The sequence below is a fragment of the Plutella xylostella genome, chromosome 18 (assembly GCF_932276165.1).
Source record: "Plutella xylostella chromosome 18, ilPluXylo3.1, whole genome shotgun sequence".
NCBI classification, from domain to species: domain Eukaryota; kingdom Metazoa; phylum Arthropoda; class Insecta; order Lepidoptera; family Plutellidae; genus Plutella; species Plutella xylostella.
The window spans coordinates 3078847-3106785 of record NC_063998.1 but is presented as its reverse complement, the minus strand read 5'-3'; the positions used below and the strand labels follow the sequence as shown (position 1 = coordinate 3106785).

Below are 27939 nucleotides of genomic sequence, written 5' to 3'. Positions count from 1 at the left end.
AGGATCATGATAATAACCAGTAATTATTTTCTTTTACAGCGACATATTGCTATGCGACTGTCGGCAATAAGGACTAACTTGTGAGAAGAAACGAATTATGCAGTAGAAAATGTAGTAAAATAGGATGGGTCTTGTAAAAAGTTAAATTATTTATAATCAAATTCAAGTAATCGGCAAACATCCAGCAATGGAGATGACCCCCTTGTTCTTTGGAAAAGAGGGACAAAACAATTCTATAGCCAAAACGTTCTGTAACTTTTATATTAATAAGAGGGTTTAATTTTACTAGAGTGTTAGATCATTATGCGTAAGCGGCGTTTACACGATAAGAGTGTGCAGTCGATCCGTGTGTTATCGTGTAAACCGGCCTTTATGCGCTTAATGGAATTTGCTAAAGTTGTTTACTACAGGTATCGCATGTTAAAAGGTTCAAATCGCATCCAGAAGAGGCTCAGGTATTTGCAGGAATGGACCGTATCGCTTCCATTGCAGATTCCAGAGATAAAGATATTTATTGCTATAATGATAAGTACTTACCTGTGTTAGGTAGGTACTAAGTTTGTCATAAGGTGCTGAGTTTATGGAACACAATGCTATTAACCAGAATTGCAACGGCTCATCATCTCTACTCTTAACAATAACACAGTGCAACAAAGATACATTCAGTATTACGAGGTATTATTTCCATCATTACGACATGTTATGATTTCTTTTAACCAACAAAAGAAACTGAAAACTTTTCTATCACCGCACACAATAACGCAATACTTTCGATAACCTGCAAAAACTAACCCAGTGTGAATGAAATTGATCTTGAACTTTTTTCAGTTCGATTCTTTTCGTTTCTTTTATTTTGGAATTTCAACGATCAACACCACGAGTCACGAGTGTTGCGTAGCAGTCAAGTTTACTTATGTAAAAACACAAAAAATATAGAAAACTATATTTTTCTTTTACTAAACAGTTCTTCAACTGCATATTTTGGAAAGTTTTATCATGATTATAAATGGTACGAGTACATAGGAAAATACGACAGTACAATCTAATTTTAAAACTCCATTCTATTACAAACAAATTTTCTGCATACAAAAGACATCAACGCGCGCGCAAAAGAAAAAAGTTCTAACGAAGTTGTTGCCTTGTAAACCACATTCCCTAAGAAATAAGTTCAAATAAAATTATTGCCCTGAACCTAAATAATGTTCGCTAACAAAAAACAAAAGTAACGAGAAGAAAAGTGTCTTTTAGCTATCATTTCCATCAAGTTCAAAGTCAGCTTCACTATTTATAGCTTAGCCAATTTACTCTCGGCAAAATGCGGACCGGATTTGCTTTTCTTCTTTTTATCGGAACGCTCTTACTCGCATAGTTGCATACATATTAACTACATATTAACCTAGGAATGAAGGGTTCAAATAGCAAACACGTTTTTCCGCGGCAAAGTCGCTAACATAACATTCTTATATTTTTACTTACCACCGCTCGATTTAGTTGCCGAAAAAATCCCGTCTTTGCATCGACTTTTATTTTGTCACAGACAGCACTGTTTTAGAAAAACAAACTTTCGCACTTTTTTTGGAATGATTTTCGCGCGTGTTTTTAAGTTTGGATCGCGGCGCGGCGTGCGCGCGTGGGTAGGCCCGCTGCTCTATGGTCTGACTGCAAGATTGTGTTCTTTTTCTAACCCCACTCTTGGCGGTAAAGCCCACCTGCCAGTGCTAACGGGACGGGCGACGTGCTAGAGATTCAAACCTACGATTAGACTTGGGATTAAGAAAAAAAAAAAACTAACTTTATTGTTGTAAAAATAAATAACTTTATTGTCGCAATCATATATTTATATTATCAACTTTTCTATGTATATCTACAGTCTATAGTTAGTCTTAGTATCATTAACGCTAGATAAATGACTATGAACTATGACTAATAAAAGTAATAAACTATCTTAATAAATTACAAACATTTTCTTATCGATCAGTCCATGCATAAATCTTTTATCCGATTCTTTAACTCAGATCATGCTATTCGATATTTAAAATCATTGTAGGAATGCAAGATAATCTTTCTTATTTTATTGTAAGAGACCAGTGTGGCCTTATACATTTTCATGCTTTAGGTTTATGGAGATTTATATACTATAACTAAATACTAGTAACATGGTTAAAGTAGAGTTGTATACGTAGATATACAGTAAAGTGGAAATATAAAGACCGATATAAGAATTATAATCATGAAGATTCAAAACCTGTTAAAAATATTTTGGTCTATATATGTCAATCATATATATTAAATCGCCGAAAGGAAAAAAAATATTTTTATAAAAAAATGATGGAATGGAAGCTAAAGAAAAAAAGTGGAAAACTTTACTTTGAAAGAAACTAACGAATCTATTCCGTAATTCTTTAAATAGACTCCAAACGAAGCTAGAGCATACTTTTCATTTTTTAAATCATACAATAAACAACATTATTATTAACAAGACATCGCGTTTATCTGGCCTTATTTTTACAGTTCATTCTTTTACAAAATAATTATTCTAATTTGATCAACTAAAATATATTCCTGTATTCATGAAATAAAACTATAAAAATATTATGATTCTGTCACACTAAGTGCCTTGCAGCCTTTTTTCAGGTCCAGAGTTCAGCCATTATGTATTATGTTTAGATTTAGTGTGATCTAGTGTCCAGCAAAAACAATAATTATTTAGTATTTTATCAAAATATGACAGGAACACCCAGTGGCGGATTTACCTATAGGCCAAAAAGGCCAGTGCCTAGGGCGGCAGATTGAGAGGGGCGGCAAATTTGGCAAATCTGGGGCACGGCAGTGCCCCAGCCAAGTCTCGAGCAAAACGGGCAGGGCCGTACCATCTTTTCTAGAAGCGATTCGCGGCAGTTTCGCACCTATATCTTCGATGTGGACAAAGCTAGTTTAGGTTTTCGGTGAAAAATAGTAGGCATTATAAGAAGCTTAATTTCGAAATTACATGCCAATTGAATTGATAGTTTTATAGTTTAGGAGTTACGGTCGATCAAAGTTACTCCATTTTGTCACTCACTGACTCACTGACCAACTGACAAAAAGTTATGGGACCTCATAGAAGCCAAGTCCTATTCAAATTATTTTGTAGTTATAAATCAAAATTTAGTAATTTTATTATTAGTTTTCTTTATATTACAATTATAGTGTTTATCATGATGGTCACTACCGAGCTACCGACTTACCGACTACACATGCTCTAATACAGTACTTAAGAATACCTACTAATGTTTACGTATGCGGTTTGCGTAACCTAAAATGCCGTTTTATTTGTTTCATTGCCAAGGCACTGTAATTATAATATAAAGAAAACAATTCGATAAAATTACTAAATGTTGATTTATAACTACAAAATAATTTGAATAGGACTTGGCTTCTATGAGATCTCATAACTTTTTACGATGGAAAGACTGCATCGAGAGACTTGGCTTTTTTTACATTTAATGTTTTGGTGGGATAGCTTTTTTTAGTTTTTTTTTTATAAATAATTATACGTGTACACAATCCATGTATAAATTACGATTATAAAATACGAAAACGATTAATAAACGCTTTGTAATATTTCGATTAAAAAAGATTCTGGATCATAACATATCTATCTTTGCTTCTGCGAAAACAGAATTTGGAGCATATTATTATTTATCCAAACTTGGATAGCACTTCGCATAGCACACCGCTGCACTGGTGACAAATTGTTCAGGTGAGACAAGCTTTTATTGCTTAAAACGGGTTAAAACTACCTACGATCTACTTCAAGTTAAGAAAAGCTTAATGCTTCTTCTTCTTTTGTGCATAGAGTCAGAACTTATGAAAGATATTTCATACGAAAATATACCTAGTTAATTGATGATTAGCTATGCAAATTTAAAATCTCGAAAGAAAATAATGTAAAACTTATTTGATCTCATTGTCTTTTTTGTATTGTTTTTAAACTGTGAAGTGCAATATTTTTTTTTAACAAAAGCCATTTTTATTGACCACTCATTATTTTTAAGTTATGCCTTTCCCCATCGTATGATTAGTACATGCTGCTGTTTTAAACCTTCTACGCAAAAAGATAGTGTTATAAGTTTGACGTGTCTGTCTCTGGCATCATAGCACCTGAACGAAAGAACCGATTTCAATATTCTTTTGTGTCACATCATCACATGTGTTCTACGGGAGAGTGTTCTTAGACAATATGTTTGCTGATAATCGATTGAGCCGTTTAAAAGTTACAGATGTTTTACGCTTTAAAGTGGGGGGTTTTTTATTTGCCTGATAAATTAAACTTGTTATGTCAACATTAAACTCTTTAGTATGTACATAGCGGGTTGCAAAAATTATCTAGTAGTCTGTCATTTAAGACAGAAATATCATTAAGTTCACTATCGTACTAATAACGGAATTAAACTAACGTATTGAATTTCAGAAGTCAGTAGGGGCGGCAAAATTTTAATGGCCTACGGGCGGCAAATTTGTAAATCCGCCACTGGGAACACCCATCATTTAACATGAGCTCCAAAGAATTACCCAGTTTTTTAAATATTATTTACAATGTTCCCAATGCTTCCACTATTAAAAGACTAAAGAGTGGAGGTATGTTAGCAAATAAATATTATGCATTTCCCAGAAAAATAACACTAAAAAAACTCCTAGTGTGACAGCATACATAACGTGAACATAAGCGACTCAGCCAGGGGGGTAGGTTTGCTTCACGAAATACGAAATTTTAAATATGAGACTGATTCTTTCAATTTCCAATTAGGTATCTAATAGATATTAGATAATTTTCAATATAATAAATAACACTCTATACATTATATAAATAAAACCCGCAAAACTTCGTATTTATAATTCGTCAAGCAAAATAATCCCCAGCAATGGCTGCCATTATAACTGGTCTCGTGCCACCAGCCCCCGTATTTTGTAACTTTTTGAGAGTTAGCAACCGGTGATAATTGGTATAAACTTAGAGACTTATTAACCGAAAACACCAAAAATCTTAGTGAAAGAAATATGCAAGAAGCCTGCCAATATATCCTTACATTCAACATAAACGTTTGTGAAATCAGATAAGTCAGTAAAAAGTTATTAATTAATAATGCTCTAAGTTGTCAGCCATTTTATACCAACCAACCCCACTCGGAGTTACATAATACGGGGGCAGATGAAGATCACATTTCCACCAAAGATAAGCAAAGGAAATTGGAGCAAAGAGTATGAAAGGACAACAAATATTTCTTTTGATACTCTTGTATGTCCAGTGGCTGATTCAATCGTGACAGTGCACCAATCAATTAATTTGGAATCTTATGACTTTTATTTCCAATTACAAGCGATTCTGGCTTCACAAATTGCTTCATCAAGCCACAAGGCTACTTGGTAACTGCATCCTAGCAGAATTGCCATCTAGAGGATTGATTCAACTGTGTTGTGAAAATCTGCAGCTTTAAGCAGTGAGTAAAAGATAAAACTATTGCAATATAGGCAAGTACTTAAACCTACAATAATTTGCCACTGCAAGTGCACATCTTTGGTAAACATGCAACACAATTCCTAATAAATAAATGCAAAATACATACATACCAAATGAAAATGATGACTATGATTACGTAAATAAACTATTCACATTTGTTTTAGTTTACGTCTCCTCAATGTTGGGGTTCTCGGAGAACAGCTGATGGTCATTGTAGGTGCGGAGATACCTCTTGGTGGTGAGGTAGAGCAGGAGGCCCCACTTGGTCATCATGAACGACCACACCAGCCGGATCACTATGCTTGTTTGTACTGGCATCAGATCTGCGGAAATAGTGCTTTGGATACAGTGTGAATGAATCAGAATCAAGCTAGTGGACCAGGTGTTAATTTGTTTTTTAGGAGATCATCATCTTTTCAACTGTGTAATTGAAATCTGTCTCTTTGAATTTTACAAAAGTTTTATCATTTTTGTTGTTTTACTAAGTACCACATTGTAAACAAAACATTTTCTTTATTTATTATAAATATGTAGCTAACTAACATGTGATTAGTCTGATATAAAATATAATATAACCATAAGCATTTGGTTGTTTGATTGGTTAACATTGTTTAACATTCAACTCACCAGCCTGATAATAGATCTGCATGAATGCATAGAAGATGGTGAGAGCTGTTCCGGACACAAAGCCAAACATGCCAAAGTCTCCGATGTACTGGAGAGCCTTCCTGGAGAAATTGGCATGGAGAGACTCCTTCAGGTAGTGGCAATGCAGCATCAGTGCTAGGCCCGCTTTGATGCCTGGAAAATAAGATTTTCTATAAAGAACCTATAATCTTGTTTATTATTATAGGTGCATATTGTTGCATAACAGTTCATGTGGGCAGTAAGTTGATGTGCTTCCTTCGAATAGGACTTAATGAAAAGATATCGTACGATAACCGGTTCAAACACAGGTATTGTTTTCATTTTACAACCGACATCTTAAGGACATGCAGCGCGAAAGTCAACTAGCCGAACTGCCGATTGAGGAAAGCCGACCGATGGCTGAGTGTTGTGGTTCTATCCCCGATGTTGGGCTGTTAAAGAACTTACCAGATAATAACGCCCACATTCCGGCTTCCACATTGGCGTAAATAATGCCGATACAAATGAACGCGGAAAACCCTAGGAAGATGCCCAGAGCACTTAATGCTATGTGTATTTTAGTGCGTAGCATGGTTGTTTAATGCAAAGAATATAAGATTATTTGTAGTTTTCTTCGTTTCAAAACAAAGAAAGGATATTATGATGACGACTTTTTATTTGTATCTTGTTGACAGATTTTCTGTGGTCATGTCATTGGGTCATGTGGTGACATTGACAGGCACTCCATTTCCATGATACGCAGATTAAAAGAAAATCGCACTCAGAATAAGGATGTTGATACTGGTAGATATTTTGCGATACGACGTAAGGGCTGGCGCAGAGCCAGCTCTACCCTTGCTCTACCGACGAATACCCGCGTTTGGTACTGCGAATAGTTGGACTGAATAGTGGTGGTGGTATCGGTCGGGCGGGTCAAACCAACAAGGGCCGATTCAGGGTTAGGGTCCAAAAACTCAACCAAACTGTGGGTGTTTTAAGCTTTCGCGCTGTTCATACCTACTTGAAAGAAATAACAGAACACAGTCACTCACAATCACATAAATATTATTATTTTTTAATAAAACATACAGAAACAATCAAATGTACTGTATAGCACAAATTTAATATTACAGTAACATAAGTAAACCAAACATATATTTTAATTAAAATTTTGAATAAGTATAAAAACAACTCTTTTATACGGTTTATACCCAGCATAGTATACTTATCTACATTACAAGAGTAACATTTAAATAAACCTTTAACTTTATTAACATTAACTATAAAAAAAGATTTGCACCTTACACTGTAAACTTTACACTATAATATTGCACTATGCCTTCATTAACCTGAGATAATTTGGCTTGATTTTACTCCTAGTCTCCTCATCAAGTTCAGAAACCCTGTGTATTCGAATATGGCTTTTCATGTTGCACCGTTGTGCGTATCCGCGACCACAGACTGGACACTTGAACGGAGTCTCACCAGTGTGCAGTCTCATGTGCTCCTTTAAGTAATCTTCGTGGTAGAACGCACTGTCACATATACTACATATGGATGGTCGCAGACCTGGAAGTAATACAATAACATGTGACTAAGGGGTTGAACATAGAACTGTGATCAATGATCATCATCATCATCATCATCATCACTATAATGCCATGTCACAACACATAATAGCTGACTCTCTCTTGGTATTCCATAGGAGAGAGTGTGACATGCATGATGGAAGCTTGTTTGAATCCGATATGCAGATTTAGTATGGTTCTTTAATGTAAGGTACAGCCATACAGATGAAATAATATTGATAACTAATTTTACTGTAGGTTTATTGGTATAAAGGTATAAACTAATTAAAAAGCATACCTGTGTGTACAGATCTTTCATGAATAATCACAGACTTCTGGCAGGCATAAGTTTTATCACACATTGTGCACGCAAACACCTTTTTAGGATATTTAGCTTTATTGTGTACATTTTTAATGTGATTGTTGAGTTCATTTTGGAAAGCGTAATTTTTACCACATGCACTACACATGAAATTTTTCTCTCCATGTTGCCGTCTGATATGTTTGTTAAGGTAAAATGTGGATTGGCATATTTTAGGGCAGTTTGGACATTTTAGCTTTTTTGGAAAGTGTACTTTTTTTCTATGGCGCTGCAATTTATCTTGGGTCTTGAATATGCTCCCGCAGAGGTCACAAAGTTTACCTTCCTTTGCCTGTAGCTTCTTTTCTTTAGGAGGTTTCTCTATTTTAATTATTGGCTGTCTTCTTGTTTTTATTACTTCTTTAATTGCTTTTCCATTGTTATCACTCTCTGATGATTTGCTGAAATAAAATCCATTGATTTCAATAAGTAATTACTTAATAAGTATTTTTTTCTTTACAAAAGAAAGTCAAGTTATAACTTTTTTCAATACATACCACCATATTTCTCCAGTCCATGTAAAAATTCCTTCAAGTATGGAAGAAGCAATTGGCTTTGTTTTTTTGCAAACTCTTCTTGTTACCGTTTTTCGTTTCTTTTTATCCGCACAGGCTTTGGGTTTGAAAATTGGTCTGATTTTCAATTTCAGTGGTTGAATGAATTCAATAAGAGATTCACTAAAAGGTTCAGCTTTACACTCCTGTTTAGAATCTTCAGCTTCACTGTCTGTCTCCAAAAATTCATCAGCATACATTTCAGTGTAACTATGACTATTGTTGCATTCATTTTTCTCCTGTTTAACATAAAGTAAACCACTTTCAAGAATTTTGCAGGTTTCCCGGAATTTGTTTACGAAATCATATACTACTGAGATAGTTTTGTTACAAGTGGCACAAATGTTACGAGGATATCCTTCAATATCTTCAATCTGAAATGTAAGAAATTTGACCAATTTAATTAGTAAGAATGTAGGTTATTATAAATTAACTTATTATAAAAGTAGTTTAAAATATATTCCATCAAGAATCTAACACGAATTTGATGTCAGTAAAGTTAAAAATACCTTATCCAATAAACATTTTGTAAGTTTTTCATAAATTTCAGTACTTGTGCCTTCTTTAAATATTGGGTGGTTGGCACCTTCTTCAAGACAAATTCTACATAGAGAGAAGGGTCCCATATTTTCAGAGGTATTTTAGTTTTGCACTTAAATGTATGATTAAATCTTGAGAAAATATTTATTTACATTTTACACCACACCACAGGTATTTCATTTGACATTGACTGACAGATTTTCTGTCACGACATTTTTAAACTCACAGAAAAAACAAATCTAACTATAATAGTTTAGTGATCTTTCTGAAATTAGAATCAATTTTTACTTATAAAATATCCACAATGTTGGTCAAACGATGAGCAATGTTGGTCAAATGTAGAATATTTTGTTGTATAAATTAATAACAAAATAGGAGGCCAAGCTACTATAAATAAAGCGAATAAAATAAAAGTTGTAATAATTTTCCTTCCCTTGGTTGTATTTAAAAAATATTTTTATTGGAAGATTACAACATTGATTTGACAGAAATCACAAGACCAACCATAGACAATTTTCTGTATCATCCATTTGTCTTCTGTCATCAGGTGATCGTGAGCAAAATCCTCGAAAAATAGTAAAATCGCCTAAAATTTTATAGTTCACCATGTCGGGGAAAGATAGATTAGCGATTTTCCCGTCTCGGGGGTGAGTTTCAGTTCAAACAGTTGGGTCTGGTTTGTGAAATCTGCTATTCTTAGTGGATATTATCATTCGAGGTCCTAATACGTTTTTCTTCGGTTTCAGTGCTCAGATGTTGATAAAAGCCCGTCTGGCTGGTGCGCAGAAGGGCCATGGTCTCCTCAAGAAGAAGGCTGATGCCTTGCAAGTGAGGTTCCGTATGATTCTCGGCAAAATTATCGAGGTGAGTCTACTTTGATTTTCAGTGTGAACCACTCCTACTTTTAGAAGATTATCATTAGATAACTCTCCAGCTGTTTTTTATTGATCCTTGTCGCGTTTAAGGGAAAAATAAACAACAATAAAATTTAGAGCATTATTTATTTCAATAAAATGATGTAGAAAGATATTGCAAACATACTTAATAATAATTTTATCACAACTTGTTATGAACAAAATTATAGTATATACTTACTTATTATAGTATATACTTACTATAAATTATAGAAAGTTACGATAATTACAACAAATATAATTTAATATTTTAACTTTAACATAAACAAAACACCAATATATAAACAAGGCCTTTTCTCCTACAATTTCAGACTAAGACTCTGATGGGAGAAGTGATGAAGGAGGCTGCGTTCTCCCTCGCCGAAGCCAAGTTCACCACTGGAGACTTCAACCAAGTGGTCCTGCAGAACGTCACTAAAGCACAGATCAAGATCCGCTCCAAGAAAGACAATGTTGCTGGTAATTTACATTCAAAACATGCTTTTGTAAACATTAATATTTGATGCTCTGACATCATTATGTACAGCAAACAGTAGGTACAATACAGAATGTAGAATAAAAAAAACAGGTGAGGTCCAGAACATCAAAAAGAAACCAGCTCAGCATGTACTGTGATAATTAGGACATGTTGCTGTCCTATGGTACCCCGGTGGTACAGAGGGCCTTTACAAGCGTGCGCCACGCCGTTCTGTCCTCAGCAACCGCTCTGGCTTCCGTCCAGCTCAGGCCTTGCGCTCGCAGCTCGCCGTCCACTGTGCGCCGCCATGTGTGCACGGGGCGACCGCGTCTGCGGTGGCCGCCAGGCGGTTTCCATTCGAAGGCAATGCTCGCTTTGCTCTCGGCTCCTTTTCTGATTGTGTGGCCAATCCATCTCCATTTTCGCAATGCGATTTCTTGTTCGATGGAGGTCTGCTTACACACGTTCCACAGGTCAACGTTCCGGATTGTGTTCGGCCAGAAGATGCGGAGGATCGACCTCAGGGATTTGTTGACGAACACTTGTAGTTTGTTCATCAATCCCTTAGTCACTCTCCACGAATTAGGACATAAATACTTTTATTTAGATACACATTCATGAGCCTTATCATTTTATAATCTGTTTAACAGGATAATAAAAGGAAATCATCATAATTATTCAAAGCCTGACATCAACTTTCCCAAAGCAGTTCTGAAGAATTATGAATCCTTAAAAACAAACTTCTACACCATGATACTGGTATAACAATACAGATTAAGTATAAACTAAGAAAAATTAAGATTGTTGCCATGTCATTCTTACACTTATACACTTGTACTTATTCAACCTCTAAAATTTTGCAGAACATAATTTAGGATTCATAAAAACTGGAACAACACTATTACAGTTTAAACCACTAACATCAATAATAATAAGCCAAGCTAGTCAGAGCCTGTATTATGGTTATCGGACAGCTGATATATCTACACAAATACATAGATAGATACATATTGATTATAAATATCAACACCCAAGACCCAAGTAAAAATATCTGTCTTAAACAAATGTTTGCCACAGACGGGAATCAAATCCGAGATCTTTGGCTTAAGAGTCCGGGTCACTAACCGATACACCAGGCTGTCTTCTGAATGACGACCAATATCCTAATCCTAACTAATATTATAAATGCGAAAGTAACTGTGTCTGTCTGTTACTCTTTCACGCCAAAACTACTGGACGGATTTGAATGAAATTGGTATACCTATGGTCTAGACCCTGAGAAAGAACATAGGCAACTTTTTATTGCGTTATTCCCATGGGAAAACTTTTCAACTGCTAGTAAAACTATATTTCGTTGTAAAAGCCTATTGTAGGTGTACAGTGTACAGGACGTTTGTAATAAATGACAACATTAAAATAAAAAAATCAATAAGCAATCATAATTATAATCTAATGACTTTAGGGCTGATTTTTCAATAGTCAGCTAAGAGCTATCTGAGGAATAAAATTGTTGCTGTCACATCTGAATGTTTGTCATTGGCAGCAACAATTTTATTCTTCAGATAACATTTATCTGACCACTGACAAATCAGCCCTAAATTACTAAAGGTCAGTTAATAGGAATTTAGAACATGAATCTGGTAGTATTCTACCTCTTCTACCACCTCTCGAAACACCCACCTCCAACCTCCTTCCAGGTGTGACCCTGCCAATATTCGAGTCGTACACGGACGGCACAGACACGTACGAGCTGGCCGGTCTGGCCCGAGGTGGACAACAGCTCGCTAAGCTCAAGAAGAACTTCCAGAGTGCGGTCAAGCTGCTCGTGGAGCTGGCTTCGCTGCAGACCTCGTTTGTGACGCTGGACGAAGTGATTAAGATCACTAACAGGCGTGTGAACGCTATTGAGCATGGTATGTGTTATGTGATTATTTTCACAGTACTTTTAGGGTGAGGCCAGACGAGCGTAATTTTGTGAGTTGTGAGTCGCGTATTCTGCTCCGCGGGGACGAGGGGGCGGGGATGTTACTTGCACCAAAATCTGGCCTCACCCTTAAACTATTTCTTAAGTAGAATTTGGTAGAATTATTTCATAGGCAGTTATTGAGCTCTACCGTGAAATCGAAAGAGGTAGGTAATCCAAGCCCTTAGACCATCATCAGCCTGTGATGTAATCATCTAATCATTCACAGCTGGACATGGGCCTCTGGGTCTTCTTCATTCAATTTCTACCCGCTACCTATCTTATGAGATATTTTAGGAGAAGGAGTAGTTATTCATATAAGCGTTCACTGCCACATGCCTTGCATCCGGCATTAATTAGGCAAAACAAAAAAATCTATATTATAAAACTCAGTAATTTTTTATCGCTTATAAGTACCGGTACAGATCGATAAATCTGCCACAATAATAGCACGTTATTAAAAACCGTAGTGCGCGCTTAGCCTTACACCAAATTTTGTTTTGACTTTCACTTTCACTTTAATCTTCCAGTGATAATCCCCCGCCTGGAGCGCACGCTGCAGTACATCATCTCGGAGCTGGACGAGGTGGAGCGCGAGGAGTTCTACCGCCTCAAGAAGATCCAGGACAAGAAGAAGATCATCAAGGACAAGGCCGAGGCGGTATGTGTTGAGATTAGGCTGGCCTAGCATGGGTGACTCGCGTGTCAAGATGTTTAATAATATGTTTAATGTGTGGGGACATCTCCCGTCCGACCCCAAGCTAGGCAGAGCCTGAGTTATGGGTATCGGACAGCTGATATATCTACACAAATACATAGATACACAGAGACATAGACCCGAGTACAAATATCTGCCCCAGCCGGGAATCGAACCCGGGACCTTCGGCATAGCAGTCAGGGTCACTAACAACTACGCCATTCGACCGTCGACCGTGCCTTTTGTAGCCTACCTTATTTTTATTGTATAAATGAGTTTCATAATAAGAGTCCGACAAAGCTAACTTAGCAACAAAAACAAGTGCTAATTAAAAAATATTGAAAAGTATTGCTGACTGCAAAGCCGAAAGTCCCGGGTTCGATTCCCAGTTCCCGGCTGGGGCAAAAATTTGTTTAAAGACAGATATTTGCAATCGGGTCTTGGGTGTTGATATTTATAATCAATATGTATCTATTTATTTGTGTACATATATCAGCTGTGGTCCGATAACCATAATACAGGCTCTGGCTAGCTTGGGGTCGGATGGCCGTGAGTGAGATGTCCCCCATATTAATATTATTTCATTGGGTAACGTAAACGACTTCTGGGGTCATAAACATTTATTTATGTATAAACACTTTCCCCCTTATTCATAGAAAAGTTATAGGAGGTTTTAGCAATTGAACTGTTTTATCCCTCTCTGTCAAAGAACAATTTGTTAGACAGAGAGGGACAAAGCAGTTGAAAAAAAATGAAAAAAAAAAATGAAAAAATCTCTATTAAAATTTAAAAGTTTAACTTAAATTACAACACACTGTGATCCTCACACTAGGTAACACCTGTATCGTGAGAGATCAGGTTCCAACTTACACAAAAACAAGCCGTAAAACACAGTTTGTCACAGTTCAATAGATAAAACGTCTTATAACTTTTTTATGAATAACGGGGTTAATTTGGGTTTTTGCTAAGCACAACGAGATGGTTTCTAAACATTATCACTATCACTTTACAGATAAAGAAAGAGAAGCGCGCCCAAGGCACGGACCTGCGCGACTCCGCCAATCTACTCGACGAGGGGGACGAAGACCTGCTGTTCTAGACTGTGTGTGCAGTAAACCGTTACTTTTGCCTACCTAGCTGCGAGTAGATACACTGTTATAGTATAACAAGGGTGGTTGTAGAAGCTCCGAATAATATATACCTACTTAACTTCTGTTCTGACTACAATATCTGAAAAAATCTAAACGAGAATACTAATTTACCGACAAGATCGAAGTCTTGGGTTTCTTTATAGACGGAAAGAATATTGTTATACCTATAAAATTCATGATATTATGGTCTCTAAGCCCTATATGTAATACAAATTATAAGCGTATGCAAATTTAAATGTTCGTAATTCGTAGTAGTTACTAACGGTGTTCAATGTACATAAATTGTTAAGTCCTGCAGTATATTGCTCGCAATTCTTGCAATTATTGGGAGTTCCGTTTAAAAATTGTAGGGTTTTAAACGATCTCTCAACATTTACCCAAAGTAAGAATTGTGCAGAGTAACAAATCTAAGAAACTACATATTTGATATCACTAAGAGAAATCTATGTTATCATACTATACTAATATCGGAAATTGCATGCACAAGTGTAAAATATTCTTAGGTTTGTTCCCCTGTAGTTTAAATAGCAGGCATACGGTTTGTTTAAGAGTAAATGCGTATATATTGGTCTGGCTACTGGCTACGTATTTTGTAAGCATTCCACCAGGTTTTCAATAGATAATTTAAAGGTTCTAGAGTAAGCTTTTATGCCGGCACAGTATAAGTACATCCAATGAAGTATTTAATTGTTTTTTTTGAAATGTTGTTCAATGATATATTAAATAATTTAAGTAAGCAATCATGTAAATACAAGTTTGTGAAAGAAATATTAAATCTAATTATTATTGAACATGCGGTTTTTTTTTCATAGGACAACGGTTTTTTTCTTCTAAATAGAAATTAGAGAAACAATACTCACATTATGGAGTGTCGGTGCAAAAGAAAATAGGATGATTATTGAGAACATATTCATACTAGGTATATGGGAAACTCACATCTCAAGCAGTATGATCTAGTATGTGGATGTAAGTATACTTATATTAAAATTTCATTGAAAAAAATCTTCGAAGCCAAGTTCTTTCGATTCTTTCCCTCTCTACCTTTGCTGCTTCAGAGAAGCCAACACTGAGATGGGTTTAAAAAAGACAAGTAACGCTTTATCGATCACAAAACATAGATAGGTAAAAAGTTTCTGTCAAATTCAATCAATAAAAAAAAAACTTTACTAAAACTAAACTAAAATATTAGTCTTAAAAAAATTAGGTAAGAAATTCTTACCAATTTTTTTTTAATACTAATATTCTTAGGGTAGTTTTAGTAAAGTTTTACGCAGTGTTGTGGCTGGGCCCTATGGGCCGGGCTGTTTTGGAAGTTTTCCCGTACAAATGCTTGATTTATTGTCGCAGATTTTTGCGATTCGACGTCGCAAGTCGCAACGCAGTGTTGTGGCCTGGCCAAGGGCGTACCCAGGATTTCAGCTAGGGAGGGGCAGCTCATACCTGTTTAATTTTGCGCAGAGTAGGTAACACGTTTTTAATTCCCACTTGGCAGGAAAATTTACGTTTATTTTATGCTCTAGCTCAGTGTTTTTCAACATTTTTCACGATGCGACCCCCCTGGTATAAAAAATATTTCGCGACCCCCTTGACCCTTTCGATATCATAATATGTATGTGGGTACACTACATAATTCCGAATTACTTTTTTACGAATATGGAAATAACGATTTTTATAATTACGAATTTCAAAGTTCGAATAATTCACAATCCCGAATTTCAAGTTTCCGAATAATGAAAATCACGAATAGTTGATAAAACGAAATTTCAAACAACAGATTTATTAAAATGACGAAAGTCAAATTTCCGAATATTATAATTTCAATATTTCAAATGTACGATTTTGTATTATATCGAATTGTTAAAATTACGAACCCCGAAGTTTTAATATTCCGAAAATACAAATCCCCGAATGTAATTTAGTTGACAAGAAATAATTAGTTATCTATTATACATGTATTTTTAATATCTAGCTCTTTCGAACCTGAGTGATACGAATGTGCGCGAATATTTTGAGGCTTCGAACCGAAACGCATCGTTTGTGCATATTGTTGTTAATGCCTAAAAAAAAGTGGTTGATATTTGAAGTCAGTTTGCCTGTGACAGGCGACGAAAATGCCGTACATTGATCCTGAAATGTTATTTTGCAGTTTTAGCGAATTTTCTTTACATATTTTATGCTACATTGTTATATTACATTCTTATCTTTGTTGTAAGCATAGTAATGTTTGCAAAACACAATGACTGTATGATAATATTTGTTCGACAAAACAGCTACGCACAAATATGCAGTTCAGGTTCAAATGCACAAAATTGCAGTAGTAGGGTCCCAGGCACGTGGAGGGTGTGCCGAATTATTATGTAGGGACCCGTTTGACAAAATAATTCATGTTAGCTTAACTCAAGCTAGCCAAGCAAAAGGTTGGAGATCCTGTTCCTCTTCAGTGTTCAGGACAGCAAAGTAAAGGCAATCCAAAGATGTGGAACAGGGGTCCTCCCTCTGGAATCTGATGTCCCTAATGCTCAACAGCTGGCCAGAAGCTGCCCTGCCCCTTTATCATTATCATTATTATTATTTTCAATAGGTATATACCGGAGGAGCGGTGGTAGCTCAGTCGGGTAAGCGCCCGCTTCTCACGCCAGAGATGCGGGTTCGAATCCCGGCGCTGACGTACCAATGAGTTCTTTGAATTTAAGTCCAATGTAGGTATACCATCGCTCCTACGGTGAAGGAAAACATCGTGAGAAAAAATGCATATATATCTAGATTTAGCACATCTAGATATATGATCCCACCAACCCGCACCTGGACCAGCGTGGTGGGAAATGGTCCAAGCTTAGGAAGGTAGTTTAGACCTTGGGGATATGCACTAAAGTTCCACTCGAGAGAGCCAGGTGCAGGTACTTAAACCCCCACAGAGAATAGAATAGAAGTTTTCTGAATTATATTTTTGTTTTAATGATATAGTTGCAATAAATTGATTTAAGAAAGTGATTAAGTAATTCATATTTTCTGTTATTTATGTCAGTCAATGAAGTAAGTATCCTAAGTAAAATATAGTAATGCACAAATGTGGGTTAGTGGTGTTGAAACCCAGATATCACGAATGTGCTATGACTTTTCCGGGAATACGGAAAATGTACGTTTTTTTTGTTATTCCCTAGCACTTTTAGGCATATAAGGCGATAATATGAAATTGTTTTAAAAATATGGTAGAAAAAAAACTCAGGATCGAAAGGGCTAGGGGGGGGCAGCTGCCCCCCCCTGCCCCTACCTGGGTACGCCCATGGGCCTGGCCCTTACTAAGAACTATACTTATGTCTACAGGGTAGTCCTATATTATTAAGTACATATTTATAAATACCAGTACAAAATACTATTGTAACTGAAACTTTAAAGGAGTAACCTCATTTCTGTTTTGGGGTTGAGTTCGCAAAATAGATATAAGTGGATATAAGTAACATCCCCGAGCGTCATTGAAAATTTGAAACCTAAATAACTTGTGGCTAACTTCACACCTCTCTGTTTCACAAGTCTCAAACTAGATGGCGTTGCTGGTCTAACAAGTAAAACCGCATACTGCACAGTTTCACAAGTCTCAAACTAGATGGCGTTGCTGGTCTAACAAGTAAAACCGCATACTGCACAGTTTCACAAGTCTCAAACTAGATGGCGTTGCTGGTCTAACAAGTAAAACCGCATACTCCGCGTACCTATTCAACATAACTGAATTACTTTTGTCTAGAGACTCTAGATTACTCTAGAAGTCTAGACTAGACTTCATCATTCGAGTATATGCATAGTTGCTATTTCTGATCGAGTTTTTGTTTGCTAGTAAGTAAATATGCTATGTTAATAATTTAATTGTTTAACAATGTATTCACAGCAATTTACTTATCTACTATAAGTAGTAATAAGTACACTAACTATTATACACGCATAGGTATACTTTTAGTTGTACAACATCAAACCCAACATCAGATGAGAAAAGAAACTATTATACTTGCTTAATTCCCATTGCCTCTACTTATTAATATAACTTTAGGATATTTTTCAGTCAGTAACTATGTATCTGTAAAATGCTATAAAAATAAATATTCTGCAGTGTGGGTGGATTTACTAATTACTTGAACTATAAAATGCATCTGTATACTATCTATTTAATTTTGTATATTATGATTATTTAATTAACTGCCTTTAGTAGAAATTAGTTAACTACTAAGATTAAATTAATCTATAAAAATCATTGACACATTCTATTAAAATTAAACAACCACAGTCTGTCATTACAACATGACCCGGCTAACAGTTTTAGCGCCTTTAAAAACGCCGCGTCCGAATCCGTTTCTTCATTAACACAAAACCAACTCTGCTGCTTTTAGTATACAGTATGTTTTCCTTTGTGACACAAACCCTGTCCCTTTCTACGCAGGTAGTAATAAAATAAGAGATTACATCTTTGTGCGAGCTTCTCCCAAGCTTATATGATGAGAGATGAACACCTCACGAAATCCAATTTAAAACTCAATAGCATTAGGTTCAGTATTGAATGGAGTCCGCGTTGGTCTGAAATTGTACCTAATTGTTATGAGTTATTGTTTTGCTCTGAGCTCAAACGTGTAGGGAAATGTGGTGCAATTACTGAGGGTTTCACAACTTAGAACGTTGAGTTAAGGATGACTTAAGTATGACATGCAGCACTGTGATTGGCTGACTTAACACTTTTAAATCCGACGGGGACTAGATTCTGTCAAAGGGTTAAGTACGGTGGCCTGCGCCTAAAAGTATACAGGCGGAGTTTTAAAAATAGCGTTCCCTGATGATGAAGGGACCAGCTACATCTGTTATAATTCGGGGGACGTGTTGTGTGTGATGTGTGTAGCAGTGGTGTTTCTGTGGATGTGCTTGAGCAGCATGTGAGCTTGAAATCGCTATTTTAAAAACTCCGCCTATATACTTATAGGCGCAGGCCACCGTACAGTCAACAAAAAAAAAAAAAAAAACACGCACTCACGCCTTGTACTAATGTACTCCCTTACGGGGTAGGCAGAGGTGCATTGCTGCACCCACTTTTCGCCAGAGTCAACAACAAATAATAATTATGCTCCCCCTGAAAACTGGTAAACTCAGAGACTCATATAGGTGGTAGATAAAGATATTAGATGAATCAAAGAATATTGTATCGATACAACACCGAGATTTATTTTATAATTGTTGCCCTTATAAACTTTTTCGGTATTGGTTTCTTTTGCAAAGATATCGCTGTCGGACTCTACCTGTCGACTAGGCCTAGGCTAACATATTATAATACTTGCTGTTCCCGCGAGCTTCGCGTCGCCTTTAAGCCTATGTGTTAATCCAGGGTGTCAGCTAACTCCATACCAAATTTCATCTATATAAATTTGCAGTCACTACATGATTAATTTTCCCATTTTAGTTTAAGTATTATTAATTTAATTCAGGGGGGGGGGGTCACGTATTATTATATTTATATTATTGAAGTATTATATTTCAGCCGGGTGGGCTAAAATGCCACCGAATGGATACCCGATAACGGCCGCCGCGCCGGCGGGTGTAGGGGCAGACTCAGAAGAAGATGGCGGTATGACCTGCATGCCTTTTGTACGAGGAGGCCATTGACAGGGATGGGATACTTAGATGGCAGAGCCACGGATAGACGCAATAGGCTACTTATAGCTTTTTTCCTAAATAATTTTAGTTAAAATAAAATTTTACGTTATCAGCCGCCCTTCTCAATTTAATTCAACAAGCCTTGTATTAATAAAGTTAACGAGAAACAAAGGCAAGAAAAACATATTAGACAGACCGGAAGCGGTTGCTAATTTATCTCAGTCTGTGAAAACTAAATGAGTTTGGGAATTACCGACTTCCGGCTACTCTGTGAACGCTCTTAGGGCGGGCGAATGAGGAGAGCAATACGAAATTGGAACAAAGAGTATGTTTTTGTTTCATGGAATATTTTATGAAAAAGAAAATAAAAACTGCACTGGTGCGTTTCTCTATGTATGAGAAAAGTTCTGGGTGGCTAATCCTATCACCCCCCACGGTGACAAACTGTGACTGACCGACGCGTTAACAAGTTTCCGAGAACAGTATAAGCGGAAAAAATCAAAATTTTAAAGTAATTACTAATTACTTATGTGAAAAATTTATCTGCCACCTGCATACATTTCTTGTCAAAAGTTTCATGGTGGTTACCGGCTTCAGAGTGAACTTTCACAGTTTACGCATCCTATCAAAAACAGTTAATGTTCCTACTAGATCTTGGTAGGTAACTATTATCTTTAAGTTTCAGACTTTCTCATAGGTACGGAACATAAATAAATAGGAATATACTTAGATAATTTTCAAACGAATAATTAAAAAGGGGGTTTTTAAGTAAGTAAGAGGTTAGTACGTAGGTAGGTATAAGTACTAAAGTTATTTACCCATTGTTATTTCCGAAAATGGTGACATGTGCCGTTCTAATTATCGTATGGATTGCAATAAAATGCATCTCTTTCTGTGTACAAAGTGTGAAAGAGAAAGCGACGTTGTCAAACCACCCTACAGGAATATATCTCAGAGCTGTAATGAAACAGGGGTCTCAATAGAGGGGAGGGGCGTCTGAACGATAGATAAATTACGATTAACGATACAATTGAAATGTCTATCGAAAAATGTGCGTAGGAACTTAAAAACGTACTTACCTATAGAACCCAACACGAGACACACGTTGACGCATCTTAAAATTATTTAATTAAACATGAATGATGTGGTACGGTGACAATTGTGACAAATCCTAGTTCATTTTTGTTGTTTATTGTCACCGACACGATTAGATCATATAATGTCTAAGGGCGCCTTCAAATTAGTCGCTAATTGTCGCGCGGAAGCAGCGCTGCTGCAGCGCTGCAGCCGCGCTGCTGTCTAAATTCCATATAAATTATTGACGCGCGACTGCAGCGCTGCTGCGGCGCTGCGACCGCGCATCTTTTAAATTACAAAATTTATATGGATTTTGACAGCAGCGCGGCTGCAGCGCTGCAGCAGCGCTGCTTCCGCGCGACAATTAGCGACTAATTTGAAGGCGCCCTAAATGGTTGTTATTGACTGTTGAGTGAAATGGGAGAGGCCCTAGCCCTAGTCCCTACCTCTATATCTACTTCCGTGAGTATTGGGGGGTCATTCTCTACCATTGTGCTTATGTTATTCTATGCTCTCTACATCGAAGAACGAACGAACAAAAAACGATCGTTCCGAAGCTTCCGAAAAACAAAATTCTAACAGCGTTGTATTAGTCTATGGCGCTACCCACGACTCGATCTAGACTCTAGACGTAGTAGTTATAAAAATCGGTTCATTCGTTTAGGAATACATTATATTATAGGTTTCTTACGTCTACCACTCTACTTGTTAATGTGATAGGTAGAGTAAATTATTTATTATATTATCTTGCCTAAAGTCTTACCTGAACCTGATAAACATGTATTTATATAGAGCTTTAGCATAAATAGTTTCTGAATATAAATAGTGAGAAAGTCGTAAGTCCATAATATTTAAAGTTAAGCTGGTGTAGGTAATGTAATAATAATAAGTTATTGCAGAAGAAAACAAGTTACGTAAGGAAATCATTTGGCTTCACGCCGGATTGAGTTCAGATTGTGAAGTATAGTAAGTTAATGTTTTCAGTATTTCTTTACCTTCAGAATTAGATAATTATTATGAAAATATCTTACTTTGTGATTATCTACTTATGTAGTTGTTATAACATTTTTAAAACACCCTAAAGTAAGTAGATAAGTAAGTACTCTCTATACATATAGGTATCTATAAGCTTACATTATTTAACATAGCTGTTCCCGCGCGCTTCGCTTCGCCCTAAAAAGTTTTCCCGTGGGAATTCCGTGATAAAAAGTAGCCTATGTTCTTTCCCAGGGTCTAGACCGTATGTATACCAAATTTCATTCAAATCCGTTCAGTAGTTTTGGCGTGAAAGAGTAACAGACAGACAGACAGACAGACAGACAGACAGACAGACAGACAGACACAGTTACTTTCGCATTTATAATATTAGTTAGGATACTACGTATATTTATATGTCTTATTTATGTTAGTAGTATGTGAACTATAATCAGGAATCAGTATTTCCATAGGTAAATAGAGTTTCTAGAGACGGATGGCTTTCATCGATCACTCAGTGGTAGGCTGCTGCTGGTAAGTAAGTAGGTAAATACTTAAGTACATAAAAAGGGAAAAAGTCTCTACATATACCTATTTAACAAAAAAAAAAGTGTTAGGTATAAAAACTATAATGTAAGAAAGAACAGTAGGTAATACTAGGTAGGTATGTAATAATAATTATAAATGAGAATATTTTGTGAGCTGGAATTGTACGTAAATTTATCACATTTAGTGCCAATTAATATGGAGATGACGTTTAATTTATAAATCAATCCCTGTCGGTTAGATAACCGACAATGGAGAAATTGGCACTTAGTGCACTGAGTTCTGAGTCCAAAATAGCCATATTTATTAAAGCTAAGTGCCAATTTCTCCATTATCGGTTAGAGCAAACCAGGGAGTAGTGGTTAACTTTTGACACATCTGTCATGAATTTTATATGGAGATGACGTTTAATTGATAAATCAAGCCCTGTCGGTTAGATAACCGACAATGGAGAAATTGGCACTTAGCTTTAATAAATATGGCTATTTTGGACTCAGAACTCAGAAGCCAACCCAACTAACACCGTAGCGTTAAAAAAACTCTCATATAACTTGTATAATGGTTCCATTCAAAAATTAAAGTGTTAAGACATAGCTGTATAAGAGTGTAGGAGAGTGCTCTAACTCACTTATAACCACGAAAGAGGCCCACGATTTTGAGAGTAAAGGCTTTAGAAAGCCTGTAAAACGGTGTCATTGAAGTGTTTAAGTTATAGAAAGCCTGTAGTACGGTGTCATTGAAGTGCTAAAGTTACTATAGAAGAGCGTTTAATCACTCTCAGCTAGAACTTTTACCGGTATAGTTGTAGTTGTAGAATGGTTATTTGACTCCCTGACTCTTATTTGTTTGGTAAAAAAGGGTTAAGTGAGTATGTTACCGTTTTTCGAATACACTTTTACCATACAAGTTGTATGTCTTTGAAAATAATAGTGTCAACAGCAATCATACGCGACAGTATTAGAGTGACAGTATTGATCATTACTAAATAACAGTAAATATAATATATTACCTTGACTTAATATGTTTTGTGAATTGAAAATAATATGCCATTGTAATTTTACTGTAATGTATACCATATTTCCCACCTCAATTTTAATGCGCTCCGAATTAATTAAGGATTTCAAATGAAACATAAGTAAATATAAAATAGACGACTCAATTTTGTATTTTTTTGTATCCTTGCTGTATGTTCATTAGTTTCATAAATCGATTGGCATGACTGGAATGACAAAATTCACATAAATAAGTAAGTATTTTAAAGCAAAATATTGTTAATCCCAGCAATTTATAGGTTAGGTCGCCAATGCAAATGGCGAACTTACATTTAAGACAAATATACTCACCTAAGTCATCTATTACACTTTTTGAAATAGAACACCCTTAGCCAAGGGTATTATGCAGTCTTAGTCGATCCGCACAGTCTTGCTTAACACCGTTACTTTTACAGTCTACTTGCCTAACGCAATAAGCGTAAGTTAAGTTAACCTTAAAGATTAAAACTGCATTGTTGAGTTTTCCAACACTGTATGAATCTTGTCTTACTGCACTCTTGACAAAATCTCTTTAATAACCAATTCCTGCAGCCTAAATTTAATATGACACCTAAAGATTTATATGAGTATTAAAGGAAACCACTGAACAATCATAAGTGTTACCAGGTGTCAGTGAGCACTCTTGTATAGCTTTAGGTTCTAGAAACAGTTTAAACCTATAACATCTTAATTATAATTGCTTTGACTAATACCATTTTAACACCTAAACCTGCTGTTAACACTAATTTCATTTGTTAACTCATCTTTATCGCTTTATGTTAGAACTGAGATAATTATAACACAGTTATACAGGTTAAAGTTATAAAAATAGCTGTAACTGAGGGTAAAATGTTTGTTGGGAAGCTACATGGAATACCAAGACGTCCGTACCTACTCCTTACAGCATATTATAGTAAAACAACAGATTGCAAAATACACTCACGAGCAATGAAAAAGTACCAGCGACTATTTTATTGAAATATTGAAGTACGATTTAACAGCCCATCAGAATACTACCAATCTACCAACAAGAAACGCAAATATTTTGTTCATATTTTAAAATTGTTTAAAAAATTGAGGTCGCTTTGAGTTTTGTTCGTGAGTGGAAATTTTTCATTTCTGACTTTTGAGTGTAAGTAGTATTGCAATGGTTTATTTATTATACAATAAGCTCAAATTTTTCCATAGTCGGTTAGATCGTAACCAGGAAAAGGTTGATCAATTCTACGTCATCTCCATATGAAATTCTTGACAGATGTGTTATGCTCTAATCTAACTCTAACCCATTATTGAGAAATTGGCACTAAGGTATTTATTTATAACTTATTAATGTTCATATTGATTATGTTCTAATAATATCCGATAGAAACATTCAATAGTACTACCTACTTTTTTTCCTTATTACAGCTAATTAAAAAAATACCAATTAAAACACACTGAATTCAAAAAGCAGCAAATAGAAGCCAAAGGCACATAACATAAAGAAAAATAAACTAACTAAGAAAAAAAACCGTCTCTAGATTATGAATGCAACTTGGAATGTGACCGTAGTGACTGACTCTTCGCCTTTTACACACCAAAATACACCGTAATCCATCACCACTAGAGACTCATTTCATTTGTGAATAGTTAGGTACCTCTGGCATCTTTCTTGTGTTTAACTATGTCAATCCTAAAAAGACTGTATGTCGATAGACGGAAGGTTGGAAATATGAGTTTTTTCTGTTGCATGTAATTCGGGGGAACTGTATCAGTTTAGTGAGTCATCAAGTCATCACCATATTTGACCTCTGTGTCGCAAGGAAAACGCATACCAACATTACCAACGTATAGAAGACCAAGTTAATAATAATAATGTCCTCCTAGCCGAATTTCGACTACGGCGGCCAATCTCATTTGAGATCAGCCATCTACGCAGGAGTAGATTATAGTGCCCAAGTGTGTGCGCAGTACACAGGAGCACTCTCTGTTCCATCACTCTCATAGCCCAATGGGACGGATTGACCGACACGACTGGAGAGAGCTAGGCGCAGGACCGACTGCTTTACATGCCCATCCGACAGCATGGATCGTTTCACTGTTTCGGACATCAGGTGATCAGCCTTCTATGTCCTAACCAAACTTAGAACCACAATTTAGAAACACAAATTGATGGTCCCACCCGGGAATCGAACCCGGGACCTCTGGGCCATGAAGCGAAGCTTCTACCACTAGACCACAGAGGCAGACCAAGTTACCAACATTACCAACGTAATATGTAGAACATTGACATTTTTTCTGTAGCTACTTGAATGAATTGAAAAGAGTTCTAGCAGTGACCATAACATGAAACAATGCAGGTAAGTACGTTTGTATCTGCTTTGTGTTTAAAAAATAATAAAAGGTAAGTCATATAAAAATTGCTCAGTTACTGAGTTTACTGAGTACATAAAAAGTCCAGCAGAGCAGGAGAATGGGGTAAAATGGGTAAAATTACAAGCGTAGGAGTGCAAATGACTGCGCAGACAAAGCTATGAGTTTTTCATAAACTGCCAGTCAGTTTTTAGAAACGTAAAAAAGAGGATGAGCCAAACGTCCAGACTTTTTGTTGAAAAACGAGGGAACTCCTCACTCAAACAAGTTTCGTTCGCGAATCGTTCTCGACCGTTTAAACTCCCTCTTCAAGTGAACAACTTTTTCTCCTAACTCCCTAATATAGTATGGAATATGGCTTTTGAAGTGTCGGTTTGGTTGTAACTGTGTTATAATATAAGCTAATATATATTTTTTATTATGACTTTTTATTATTTATTTAAATAGAACTAATTTTGCGCAACTTTTCAGCTTTTGATAAAATCATTACTTAAATAAAATAAAAGTCAAAAGATTTTATTCATCGTGTAAAACATAAAAATATGAAAAACATTTTTTTTTTCAAACTGCTCTCCGATAATTGTTGGCTATTTTAATCATCCTTCTTTAGTTTATTTGTTAAAGTAAGAATACCAGTATTTTTATCATAAATATCCTTCACCCTAAGGTTGTCTTGAAAAAATTGCTTTAAGCGATAAGACCGCCATTTTGTACATATGTGTTAGTATTTAAGTTATGTAAGTTTATTTTATGTGTGTGTACAAATAAAGAATATTCTATCTATCTATTTATTTTTGTACGACTGCCGTAGGAATGTGCAAAGCTCAAAGAACTTTTATATTAAAAGCTTTTTTATTCTACTCTATCATTCATTCATTTTTCATAGCGTAGATAATCACTGACTAAAGGATAAGAAAATCTAGTCTTTATAGGTAGTATCAATTAAAATGTGGTCTAAATTCCACAAAACAATGAATAATTATCTTCTTAACAAAGTAGACACATTCTCGCCCTGTCGACTTGTCGTAAGCAAAGCACTCAAGTAAACAAAAGTTGTAGCATGAGGGCAAAAGTGTGTAACTCCGTTTTCAATCGAAATCCTCTCTCTATTGAGGTGACTGACGCTTAATGTAGCCAGCCTCACGAGACATGTTTACTTTGTTTACATTTTTTTTAAGGTCAAATGGCAGACAAAGCCTTGCTTTGATAAGTATTGCTTTGGTAAGCTTACTTACTGTGTTTCATCGGAATGGGCATTTTCAGACATATACAAAACATATGCTAAACGCAGTCAATTGGCTGTCAAACGCCTAATAAAAGCGTATTTTTTCATTTAAACACCCATTCAACAAGGTTTGATTGATTTTTTATAGTAAGTAACACAAATAATTATTTGCTAGTTTTTTCCCGGAAAACGGGGAGAATTATTCCCGGAAAACGGGGAAAAGTTAAAGCTGGTATCCCCATCAAGCGGCGTCACGGCACCTCCGCGGGGCGCGGGGGGGCGGGGGCGGGATCGATAGCTCGCCGTAGGGCGGACATACGATATGAATTAGGCCCTCTCTCTATTTAAATTTTCGTTGGCATTATAGCGTTAAGTCCTTTGCCTTATTTTTTGTTGTTAAGTATTTTGGCGGGAAAAATTATTGCATATTTTTTTGGCAAGTAGGTACTTGCCTAATTAAATATTGTTATTAAGTACTGTTATTTCTAATAAGTACTTAATGGATTCCATCATTAAATTTTATTATGGGTTTCCTTTAACAGTCCAACAGTGATTCTTGTTAATTAAATTTTAACACAGATGTTTGTTTTTTTAATAATGAGTGACATTCCATCAGGAAATATTTTAAGTAATATAAGACAGGGATTAGGTCGGGTTGTGTTCATAAACAGAGTGTGTTATTCTTTCATTTGTTTGAATTTTACGGCTTTTTACGCCTTCCAAGGTTCTGGGCTTCGGTTGTATTGCGAATTTCATGCCAGGGTTTTGCTTCT

General features: G+C 35.9%; 4 protein-coding genes across 4 annotated transcripts in view; 1 reads left to right on the top strand and 3 right to left on the bottom strand.

The window, feature by feature from the left end:
• The window catches only part of LOC105388845, a 60749-nt gene extending 58975 nt beyond the window's left edge, over positions 1-1774 (bottom strand). Inside the window, exon 1 of the mRNA XM_038114331.2 lies at positions 1477-1774. The gene's annotated coding sequence lies outside the window, so the exon portion shown is untranslated. The remainder of the gene's footprint in view (positions 1-1476) is intronic.
• Positions 1775-5194: 3420 nt separating this feature from the next.
• On the bottom strand, positions 5195-6837 carry LOC105388844 (heme transporter hrg1-A). The gene is made up of 3 exons (XM_011559852.3): positions 6596-6837; positions 6128-6301; positions 5195-5823 (listed from the first exon to the last, which is right to left on the bottom strand). The coding sequence occupies exons 1-3, from the start codon at positions 6717-6719 to the stop codon at positions 5666-5668; spliced, it is 456 nt and encodes a 151-aa protein (XP_011558154.2). The 5' UTR covers positions 6720-6837; the 3' UTR covers positions 5195-5665.
• Positions 6838-7175: 338 nt separating this feature from the next.
• Positions 7176-9330, bottom strand: LOC105388842 (zinc finger protein 28). Its single transcript, XM_011559851.3, has 4 exons — positions 9120-9330; positions 8554-8984; positions 7994-8457; positions 7176-7696 (listed from the first exon to the last, which is right to left on the bottom strand). Exons 1-4 carry the CDS (start codon positions 9234-9236, stop codon positions 7461-7463), a joined length of 1248 nt encoding a protein of 415 aa, XP_011558153.3. The 5' UTR covers positions 9237-9330; the 3' UTR covers positions 7176-7460.
• Positions 9331-9636: 306 nt separating this feature from the next.
• Positions 9637-15123, top strand: LOC105388841 (V-type proton ATPase subunit D). Its single transcript, XM_038113992.2, has 6 exons — positions 9637-9797; positions 9897-10014; positions 10376-10523; positions 12219-12434; positions 13015-13145; positions 14194-15123. Exons 1-6 carry the CDS (start codon positions 9757-9759, stop codon positions 14278-14280), a joined length of 741 nt encoding a protein of 246 aa, XP_037969920.1. The 5' UTR covers positions 9637-9756; the 3' UTR covers positions 14281-15123.
• The last annotated feature ends 12816 nt before the right edge of the window (positions 15124-27939 follow it).